This window comes from Coregonus lavaretus (genome assembly GCF_964263955.1).
Source record: "Coregonus lavaretus genome assembly, chromosome: 14".
Taxonomy (NCBI): Eukaryota; Metazoa; Chordata; class Actinopteri; order Salmoniformes; family Salmonidae; genus Coregonus; species Coregonus lavaretus.
In genome coordinates, this window is record NC_140001.1 from 29,466,553 (window position 1) to 29,478,665 (window position 12,113).

The 12,113-nt window shown below is 44.9% G+C and overlaps 1 protein-coding gene across 3 annotated transcripts in view; it reads right to left on the reverse strand.

The window, feature by feature from the left end:
* Window positions 1-12,113, reverse strand: part of coro1ca (coronin, actin binding protein, 1Ca) — a 50,280-nt gene that overhangs the window by 22,620 nt on the left and 15,547 nt on the right. For all 3 annotated transcript variants that reach the window (XM_084177487.1, XM_084177488.1, XM_084177489.1), the window contains exon 2: window positions 5,434-5,633. In XM_084177487.1, the coding sequence (XP_084033613.1) occupies window positions 5,434-5,631 (198 nt within the window). In that variant the 5' untranslated portion in view covers window positions 5,632-5,633. The remainder of the gene's footprint in view (window positions 1-5,433; window positions 5,634-12,113) is intronic.

A 12,113-nucleotide genomic window follows, 5' to 3' on the forward strand; every position in this document is an offset into this window, starting at 1 on the left:
GAAGCCCTGCGCACCGGGTAGGCAAACAAAGTGTTCCCATTTAACCATTTCAAACTCCGCCTACACGGTGGCCCGGGAGATCTGTGGCTAAATCGAGTGCGCCTACTGCGCTGGCCAATCGGATAGCTCAAATCACCGTGCCTACCTACAGTTTCCACGACCCCGGCCACAGCAAAGTTTGATACTAGCCTGTGATCTTGACTGAGAAACGGTTGGTGACCACTGGTTTATAGGGACATGATTTTGTCACTCGACCAGCAAAATACTTGACCAATAGTGGGGAGAGATTCCGCTTCATTCACAAAGGCCATTTATTTTCCCTGAAGAAAAAATTATTTACAAATAATGAAAAATTGCAACAAGCAAGCATAGTCCTAAACCTTTTATTAGAAAACCAATGGCACTAATAGTGTCCCTTATAACCAACAGAACATGGCAATGAGATCCACAGAGGGACTGGCTGACAGACAACACTTGATTCAAGAATCTCATCTAGGCCCCTCTCTCCTCTCCAGCCTATCCCTGAAATCACAGAGAACTGGCAATGCTAGCAGCCAATGGAGAGGCAGGGAGGAAATGGTCCTGGAAGGCCGTCAGGCGGGGAGCAGTGAATGGCCATATATGGTCAAATCTGCAGTCAGCAGGACAGCGGCAGCAGTGGCGACGACAGCAGCAGAGGCAGTATAGAGATCCTGGAATACAGATTGAGCAGTGTGGGGGAAGACACTTATAATACCCCCCTTGCATGTGTAAGAGTTAGGTAGGGAGTGTGTGTGTGTGTGTGTGTGTGTGTGTGTGTGTGTGCTTATTTGTGTGCGCACAGTCCACACACCCAGGGATTTCTGAAGCTAAAAGATTGATGAATGGGGATTGAGGATTGGTCCAAACAGAACATGGCCAAATCTGAATGTTTGAACCACTGGTTTAGAACATGAGCCCATATACACTGGGTGCCCTGATTGTAGTTTTATCCCAAAAGAGCACCAGAATGGACACACTGACTAACACATGGACACACTGACTAACACATGGACACACTGACTAACACATGGACACACTGACTAACACATGGACACACTGACTAACACATGGACACACTGACTAACACATGGACACACTGACTAACACATGGACACACTGACTAACATATGGACACACTGACTAACACATGGACACACTGACTAACACATGGACACTGTACATGGAACATAAAGAGACCACTGAGCCAGCCAGTCACCAAGAAGAATTCAACAATTTCATGCTTGACTGAATCAAATGAAGGATTCCAAGGCTTGGGAATATAAATCAGAACTTGTGGTTCATTGAGATATAGCCCCTCTCCTCCAGAGTTGGGCCAGGCAGATTGAGAAGAATGTCTCGCTGCACAGTTCCTACAGCATTCAGTCTCCCACCGCTTCCTACATATGGAAATGAGGGAATAAATGGCAGAGCGTCAGGCGCAGAGAGAGAAAGGAGGAAATTGAAAGCGTGAGGGTTGAAGACGACATGCGTTCAGTCAGACACCTGACACTGACAGGACGCAATGCAGCCAAACAGGCAGGCAGCAACAACGAGGCGCTGAGTCAACCTGGCCTGCCACAGGAACCACCACCTACACACAGAACCATGAGACCGAGAAACACAGACGGCAGACCCAGCACATCCCTGCGCAACAGACTGACCAATACCACAGGCCCCACCCCAAGGCCAAGACCCATCACTTTCTGGCCTCACACACAGCATCGCTCCACACGCTCAAGCACACTCAAACTTAGGATAATAGGCAAGTGCAAGGAAAGTATGAGGGGTGAATCTGAATGCCCATGAGTCAAAGCTCAAACATAAAATGATTTGGAGGGTTGCTGTGGTTTTTCTGACTCATCACCAACAATACTGGATGTGGATGGGAGGTAGACCATATGAAGATGAGATTAGGGCCACAAATTGCATATTCTGGGGGTTGAATCGTAGGAGCAGCAGCAGGCTACTTCTAAACATCATGGTGTGTAGTGGTGGAGTCCCAGTCAAACAGCCATTTACAACCCTGAAACTGCAGTGTTTATTAATGCAGTATAACTTTTCTGTTCGCAGAGTAATATTTTCCACGCTGCCATAGAGATGCGTGTTCTCTAAGCTTATATGGAGATAGCAGCCAGATGGACCCGTCCTTTCTCTTAAAAGATTACTGGCCCGTTTCATTTTGACATATCGTGGAAACAAAAGCCAAATCTTTCAAAACGCAAATGGCCATTTGAAGCGATATTAACTCTTCTTACTTAGAGTTTCAGAGCATGGCCTGTTGATAGGACATTAAAAGAAAATCTCCCACACGATTCCAAGGAGATTAGTCCATGCAGCTGTAACAGTGTTGCTTCTGTCCCTCTCCTCGCCCCAACCTGGGCTTGAACCAGGGACCCTCTGAACACATCTACAAATTCCTCCTACGAAGCATCATTACCTATCGCTCCACAAAAGATGCTGCCCTTGCAGAGCAAGGGAAAAAACAACTACTTCAAGGTCTCAGAGCGAGTGACATTACCGATTAAAACAATATTAGCGCACACCGCTAACTAGCTAGCCATTTCACACCGGTTACACTGCCAGCCAGTATCTAAGCAGATCTGAAAACAAGAGTTTGTGGAAATTACACTTTGCTCTGCGCATAAAGCCATCACTCTCTCCGTCCACTTTTAATTCACCAGTCAAAGCAGACGATGTTCTGCGAACACACCCTTACTGTACAAAGTCAGAGACTACAGAAGAATAATCTCTCAGAAGTCAGATAGAGAATCAGAAGCTAGTCTAGACCTGACACACACAGCCAGGGTCTGGGAGCTGGGAGTGGGACAGGCAGGCGGTGGCTGTATTGAGTGAGGTGCCGAGAGGTGTAAAGCTGTGTGATGACAGGCCAGACGATCCGGTCTCCAGTGCCAAAGCAGAGTCAGATGACAAGGCCCACCGACCTCCTCTGATTACAGGCCTGTCAACAGACAGACACACAGCCAGACAAACAGGGCAGATAGAGACATACAGCACTTACTGTATGTCACACAGGGTATATCAAGCCCTGGCTGGCTGACACTGGGGCACTGCTGGAACAGACAAATCATAACCCCACCAAGCAGTGTGTGTGTGTGTGTGTGTGTGTGTGTGTGTGTGTGTGTGTGTGTGTATATATGTGTATGTCTGCTGCAGCCAGACATATACTACTGACCACTAATGACAATGTAATAACACCTAACTGGGTTACTAAGGGACATTCCAGACCAGAGTGGCCCCCCTCCCCCATTGGGTTCAACGAGTGTCTGACCTAAATGGTCTGAGCTTGTCAAGGACCCTTATATGGAGGTGAGCAGCACAGGAAGGTTCCATCCCCAGAGGCCTTTGGTTTAGTTTGTGTTGTACACAACGCTATGATAAATGAGAGAGCAAGCCAGCCTATAGTGAGGGTTAGGAAACCTCACTCAGGGAGGGTTGACAATCATCCCAGTGGCTCAGACACTAACATTGTCTGTTTTCCCTGTAATTAAATCTGAAATGCAAATGTATGTTTATTTACTTTATGCAAAACATACATTTTTCACTGGAAAACAACCTTGCTGCTAACAAGGGCAAAGATGAAAGCAAAAGCTTGTCTGGCTGGCCTTTGCTGTCCATCAGGAGTACCCTAGCTTCCAAAGGCACTGTAACACTTCCAGCCCTGTCCTGTCCTCCTAGGTCCCCATGTTTGCATTCATATTGTGTCCAAGTCTCAGACTTCATCATCCTGCTTGTATCAAATATCTGATGCCAGTTTGGATGCTTTCCTCTTAAAATACCCTAAAACCCCTTAAGTTATATGATCCTCTTACATCTTCGCCACTGTAACTACATTATCACACACACACACGTATGTCACCCCGCCACTGAGGACATAAGAGAAAGCCAACAAGCACAAAGAACAAAAAGGTGGATGATAGCTGCTACAGCATTCTACGGTACTATATTTTCCCTCCCTGAGAGAAGATAAAATACATATTTGAGAATGAACTGTAAATCTTTTAAGACAGCTGGGTAATTTAGGGTCCAATCATTAAATCTGAACTGACTCGGAGCTGACAGGGCCTTGGCCTTCCTTCTGTTCAAAATATAGAAGAGGTGAAAAAAGACTGAGTTACTAATAAGAAAATGAGTTGATAGAAAGACAGCACTAATAGACCCCTTTCCAATACACAACACACTGATGTCACGCACAGATGCGCGCGACTCTTGGCTGCAGTAAGAAAGCCATCGCCATCTGCGCCCATTCAACATAGCCTAGATTTAAGTTTGTATTACTTCTAAACAAAATAACTTTTTGGGGTTCTCATACGCTTACAATGCTGTTTTGATTCTTGCTTGAACAGTCTAAGATTATATTTGGTTGTGATCTTTGCAAAATAACTATTATGGATGCAGCAGTTGTTAGCTAGAATGCTAACGCTCATTGCCATAGGCTGTAGGAAAAGCTAGCCAAAGAGCCATTTCACTGGTTGAAGTTGAAGTGTTTAACTACAATGCAGTTGATTTGCGATGACACAAACATTATATTAAGCAGGACATTCATACGAGCCTTAAAATCCAATTATAATCCAAAAGTAGTGGGAAATGCACTCATAAGCAACATGTACAGAGGCTGTTTTTTGCTGCTGTTCTATAAGAACTCCCCCGTGTTCTGCCACCAACTTGCACGCATCGCCCTCGTGCGGCAATGTTTGCAAACACAGAAAGGGCTCTATAGGATCTTCCTCAGAATATTGAGTTTAGTACCAAAGAGTGTCCGTCTCCCACATCTGGGCCAGTCAGTCTGCAGTCTCTCTCCACTGACCACCACCAGTGGGTACTGCTGAGCAACCCAGCCTGTCAGAATCCATCTCAATCTCACCCACTCAGCCAGGCCACCAGAGACCACAGTCACACAGCTAGAAATCCCCTCCGTCTGTCTGTCCTCAACCACAGCCTGAAACATGCCTCGTGATGCTGCTGACACACAATATGCTGCTACTTTATCCTCATGAATGAGTAAAGGGAAATATGTAGGCTCTCGAACACACACAAAAAGTTGTGTTTTTAAATTGCAGGGTTGGAATTTGTAGGTGGCCAATGTGTGATTTCCCCTGGGTGTGTGTGGGTCTATCTCAGCAGTAAATTGTGCTGTGTGTGACGTGAATGGTTGTTCCCTGCAGACAGGGCGTGTTGAAACCCAGGGAGTGTTGAAAGCCTGGCCCAGGCCAAAGTGTGTGTCGAAGCCACAGAGATAGGTCAAACTAGGCCATAGGCCAAGTTTGCTCAGGCAGCAAGTGCACATGCCCATATGAATCTAGAAACTCTCCGTTGCTTGACATAAGTTTCCTTGTGAAACCCACTGACAGATGCACACAATGCAGCATTTAGTCAATAATCCCACAGACTCACCTTGTGAAGAGGGAGGACCAGGAAGGCCCCGCCTCCGCTGGCCTCTATGATGATGGCGACAAACTTGGGATTGACGGCGCAGAACGAGCTGTCCCATGTGACCCGAGACACTCTGATGTCGTCGTAACACTGGTCATTCTTCACCGCCTGGCCAAATACATGACGGAATTTGCTCGCTCGCACAACTCGCCTGAACATATCTGGGCAGTGGACGGAACGGGGGAGGGGGATGGGTAGAGAGAAGTTGGGGTTTAGTTTGGAAATGGTCACAGTCAAGGATATAAAAGACAAAACCAAGCAAAGGATTTTAGGATAGGAATCTAGGCCTATAAAATATGTCAAAGGAAATGGCAATTCTTTCTCCTGGTTACTCTGAGCCCTGTACCCATTCCCCTCCCAGATGTGTGAGGCTCAGCCGCAGTCAGACTACGTATGCATCCCAAATGGCACCCTATTCTCTAGGGATGGGAATTGCCAGGGACCTCCAGATACAATATTATCACGATACTTAGGTGCCGATATGATATGTATTGCGATTCTCATGATTCTTCTATATTTATTGCGATTCGATACTGTGATTTTATTAAGATTCCATGTTCCAAACATATTGCTCATCATATACTGCAGAGGGACAAAGGAGAGCCATAAAAACAAGTTTTGATCAGTCATGGAAATAAAGTGCTGAAAACAAATTGCCTGCCTATTTAAAAAGAAGTTGGAGAACAAGCTATGAAAGAAAAATACTGAGTTTTGGTGCAGGTACAGCCAACTAGCGCAAAAATAATATTGATATTGTCAAAACGATAGATACGATATAGTTAAATAATAATATCCCGATACGTAACCCTATTGATTTCCCCCCCCCCCCCCCCTTATTACTATTCTCTATGGGCACTGGTCAAAAGTAGTGCACTATATAGGGAATAGGGTGCAATTTGGGACGCACTCTAATGTAAGGTTTAGCAGCATTACAGTACAGCCAGAGGAGCCATGTGGCAGATCAGACTAACACTCCTTCCCCATTCCTCTGTCATTCCACCAGGCTGACATTCAGCAGACACGAGCCAGCGTTGGACATTATTTAGAGTTGAGCAATGAGCATAACTGTACCATTTCTTTGATCCACCACCAGAAGTACAAGAACTAGGCCTACATTGGCTGTTGTGTACTTCCTCATACACTGGCAATGAGGAACCAGATAATTAGGGTCAAATTGTAGAGCGCCGAGAGTAGGGCTGGGCGATATACAGTTGAAGTCGGAAGTTTACATACACTTAGGTTGGAGTCATTAAAACTTGTTTTTCAACAACTCCACAAATTTCTTGTTAACAAACTATAGTTTTGGCAAGTCGTTTAGGACATTACTTTGTGCATGACACAAGTCATTTTTCCAACAATTGTTTACAGACAGATTATTTCACTTATACTTCACTGTATCACAATTCCAGTGGGTCAGAAGTTTACATACACTAAATTGACTGCCTTTAAACAGCTTGGAAAATCCCAGAAAATGATGTCATGGCTTTAGAAGGTTCTGATAGGCTAATTGAGATCATTTGAGTCAATTGGAGGTGTATCTGTGGATGTATTTCAAGGCCTACCTTCAAACTCAGTGCCTCTTTTCTTGACATCATGGGAAAATCTAAAGAAATCAGCCAAGACCTCAGAAAAAGAATTGTAAACCTCCACAAGTCTGGTTCATCCTTGGGAGCAATTTCCAAACGCCTGAAGGTACCACGTTCATCTGTACAAACAATAGTACGCAAGTCTAAACACCATGGGACAACGCAGCCGTCATACCGCTCAGGAAGGAGACGCGTTCTGCCTCCTAGAGATGAACGTACTTTTGTGCGAAAAGTGCAAATCAATCCCAAGCCACTGCTCCAAAACCGCCATAAAAAAGCCAGACTACTACTGCACATGGGGACAAAGATCGTACATTTTGGAGAAATGTCCTCTGGTCTGATTAAACAAAAATAGAACTGTTTGGGCATAATGACCATCGTTATGTTTGGAGGAAAAGGGGACAGGCTTGCAAGCCGAAGAACACCATCCCAACCGTGAAGCACGGGGGTGGCAGCATCATGCTGTGGGCGTGCTTGGCTGCAGGAGGGACTGGTGCACTTCACAAAATAGATGGCATCATGAGGAAGGAAAATTATGCGGATATATTGAAGCAACATCTCAAGATATCAGTCAGGAAGTTAAAGCTTGGTCGCAAATGCGTCTTCCAAATGGACAATGACCCCAAGCATACTTCCAAAGTTGTGGCAAAATGGCTTAAGGACAACAAAGTCAAGGTATTGGAGTGGCCACCACAAAGCCCTGACCTCAATCCTATAGAAAATTTGTGGGCAGAACTGAAAAAGCGTGGCCTACAAAGGAGGCCTACAAACCTGACTCAGTTACACAGCTCTGTCAGGAGGAACTGGCCAAAATTCACCCAACTTATTGTGGCAAGCTTGTGGAAGGCTACCCGAAACGTTTGACCCAGGTTAAACAATTTAAAGGCAATGCTACCAAATACTAATCGAGTGTATGTAAACTTCTAACCCACTGGGAATGTGAAAGAAATAAAAGCTGAAATAAATAATTCTCTACTATTATTCTGACATTTCACATTCTTAAAATAAAGTGGTGATCCTAACTGACTTAAGATGTGTGAAAAATTGTGAAAAATTGTGAAAAACTGAGTTTAAATGGATTTGGCTAAGGTGTATGTAAACTTCCGACTTCAACTGTAATTTGGATTGATGTTTTAGCGCGATGTTCCAAATGTCTATCGCAAGAACCATTTGTTTTTCCTTTTCCGTTTTTTATGTTATGTATTTTTGGGCTCGTCTCCTTCTGCGCTTCGCTCCTTCTGTACACATTAACCATACAGGTTAACCATACAGATTAACCATACAGGTTAAAGTGTAATCACAGTCTAATAAAACCAAGAGATACGTCTTTGCTTGACAGTGATTACAGGGCATCCTCAACCTCTCATAGATACAGTGTCGTGAAAAAGTGTTTCCCCCTTTCTGATTCTCTATTTTTGCATATTTTTGATACTGAATGTTATCAGATCTTCAACCAAAACCTAATATTAGATAAAGGGAACCTGAGTTTACAAATAACAAAAAAAAATGGATACTTATTTTATTAACAAAGTTATCCAACATCCAATTCCTCTGTGTGAAAAGGTAATTGCCCCCTTACACTCAATAACTGGCTGTGCCACCTTTAGCTGCAATGACAATGACTGATCAGTCTCACATTGCTGTGGAGGAATTTTGCCCCACTCTTGCATGCAGAACTGCTTTAACTCAGCAACATTTGTGGGTTTTCAAGCAAGAACTGCTCATTTGAAGTACTGCCACAGGAAGTGTGATGGTTTGGGGATGCTTTGCTGCCTCAGGATCTGGACGACTTGCCTTAATAGAAGGTACCATGAATTCTGCTCTGTATCAAATAATTCTACAGGAGAACGTCAGGCCATCCGTCTGTGAGCTGAAGCGCAGCTGGGTCATGCAGAAAGACAATGATCAAAAGCACACAATCAAGTCTACATGAAAATGGTTAAAAAGCAACAAATTTGAAGTTTTGGAATGGCCTAGTCAAAGTCCAGACCTAATCCCAATTGAGATGTTGTGGCAGGACTTGAAAGGATGGTCGCTGAGTTAACGCAGTTCAGCATTCAAGAGTCAGCCAAAATTCCTCCACAGCGATGTGAGAGACTGATCAACAACTACAGGAAGCATTTGGTTGCAGTCATTGCAGCTAAAGGTGGCACAACCAGTTAGAGTGTAAGGGGGCAATTACTTTTGCACACAGGGGAATTGGGTGTTCGATAACTTTGTTGAATAAAATAAGTATCCATTTTATTTTATTTTTTTGTAAAATCAGGTTCCCTTTATCTAATATTAGGTTTTGGATGAAGATCTGATAACATTCAGCATAAAATAATGCAAATACTTTTTCAACAGCACTGTATCTATATGTGGATATTTCTTTAAGCCCTGCCTTGCCCTAGCCTAGTACATGAACATGTTTGACATAACATTCCACATAAGGCTTACATCTCTCATCACATTTCATTTGTTTACGTTTCATATTGCATTGCGCCAACTATCAAACAACTTAGCTAAAAAGGTAGATGTGATTTAAACTGATGAATGACAATGGATTAATCAAGTCAGCAACCAGGAGACCAGACACACACCAAGCCCCTCCCCCTGCCACTCAACAACAAAGAGACGAACGCTCGCTTTTTCCACACTGACAAGCAGTTTCAACTCGCTATTTGCATTTGAGTCAACATAAAATCGGTCGTATGGACACAAACACATTAAGACATAATTTTACTGTAATAGAGGAGAACTTAACCTTTGCAACGATACCATTTCTATGTTTCAACTCCCAAAATTTAGAAGAGAGCAGACCGTGCTTCTACATCTGCATTGCTTGCTGTTTGGGGTTTTAGGCTGGGTTTCTGTATAGCACTTTGTGACATCTGCTAATGTAAAAAGGGCTTTATAAATACATTTGATTGATTGACCGACCCTACGAAGTCGGGAGTATCAATGAACATGATTGTGGAAAATGAATACTCAGTTTGTCGCGAGCAGTATTGCGGTTAGTAATCAAATCAAATTTTGGCACACGCGCCGAATACAACAGGTGTAGACCTTACCGTGAAATGCTTACTTACAAGCCCTTAACGAACAGTGCGGAGTGAGAAAATATTTCCTAAATAAACCAACGTTTTTAAAAAAGTTACACAAAATAACAATAACAAGGCAATACACAGGTGGTACCGGTACAGAGTCAATGTGAGGGGTACGGATCAGTCAAGTTAATTGAGGTTATATGTACAGTAAAGTAGGTAAAGTGACCATGCATAGATAAAAAGCGAGTAGCAGCAGAGTAAAAAAAAGGGGGTCAATGCAAATAGTCCGGGTAGCCATTTGATTAACTGTTCAGCAGTTTTATGGCTTAGGGGTAGAAGCTGTTAATGAGCCTTTTGCACCTAGACTTGGTGCTCCGGTACCACTTGCCGTGTGGTAGCAGAGAGAACAGTCTATGACTAGGGTGGCTGGAGACTGACCCTTTTTAGGGCCTTCCTCTGACACTGCCTGGCATAGAGGTCCTGGATGGCAGGAAGCTTGGCCCCAGTGATGTACTGGGCCGTACGCACCACCCTCTGTAGGGCCTTGCAGTCGGATGCCGAGCAGTTGCCATACCAGGCCGTGATGCAACCGGTCAGGACGTTCTCGATGGTGCAGCTGTAGAACTTTGAGGATCTGAGGATCCATGCCAAATATTTTCAGTCTCCTGAGGGGAATAGGCATTGTCGTGCCCTCTTCACGACTGTCTTGGTGTGTTTGGACCATGATAGTTTGTTGGTGATGTAGACACCAAGGAACTTGAAGCTCTCGACCCGCTCCACTACAGCCCCATCGATGTGAATGGGGGCTTGCTCGGCCCTCCTTTTCCTGTAGTCCATGATCAGCTCCTTTGTCTTGATCACGCTGAGGGAGAGGTTGTTGTCCTGGCACCACAGTGCCAGGTCTCTGACCTCCTCCCTATAGGCGGTCTCATCGTTGTCAGTGATCAGGCCTACCACTGTTGTGTCTGATTGATGGTGTTGGAGTTGTGCTTGGCCATGCAGTCTAGGGTGAACAGGAGGGGACTAAGCACGCACCAGAGGGGCCCCAGTGTTGAGGATCAGCGTGGCAGATGTGTTGTTGCCTACCCTTACCACCTGAGGGCGGCCCGTCAGGAAGTCTAGGATCTAGTTGGAGGGAGGTGTTTAGTCCCAGGGTCCTTAGCTTAGTGATGAGCTTTAAGGGCACTATAGTGTTGAACGCTGAGCTGTAGTCAATGAATAGCATTCTCACGTAGGTGTTCCTTTTGTCCAGGGGTGAAAAGGTAGTGTGGAGTGCAATAGAGATTCCATCATCTGTGGATCTGTTGGGGCGGTACGCGAATTGGAGAGGGTGTAGGGGTTCTGGGATGATGGTGTTGATGTGAGCCATGACCAGCCTTTCAAAGCACATCATGGCTACAGACGTGAGTGCTACGGGTCGGTAGTCATTTAGGCAGGTTACCTTGATGGCAGGACTATGATGGTCTGCTTGAAACATGTAGGCATTAGACTCAGTCAGGGACAGGTTGAAAATGTACGCGTCCTAGTAATCTGTCTAGCCCTGTGGCCTTGTGAATGTTGACCTGTTTAAAAAGGTTTTACTCACATCGGCTACGGAGAGTGTGATCACACAGTTGTCCGGAACAGCTGGTGCTCTCATTCATGTTTCAGTGTTGCTTGCCTCAAAGCGTGCATAGAAGTCATTTAGCTCGTCTGGTAGGCTCGTGTCACTGGGCAGCTAGCGGCTAGGCTTCCCTTTGTAATCCGTAATAGTTTGCAAGCCCTGCCACATCCAACGAGTGTCAGAGCCAGTTTCAATCTTAGTCCTGTATTGATGCTTTGCCTGTTTGATGGTTTGTCAGAGGGCATAGCGGGATTTCTTATAAGCGTCCGGATTAGTGTCCCGCTCCTTGAAAGCGGCAGCTCTATCCTTTAGCTCAGTGCGGATGTTGCCTGTAATCCATTGCTTCTGGTTGGGATATGTACGTACGGTCACTGTGGGGACGACGTCATCGATGCACTTATTGATGAAGCCGGTGACTGATGT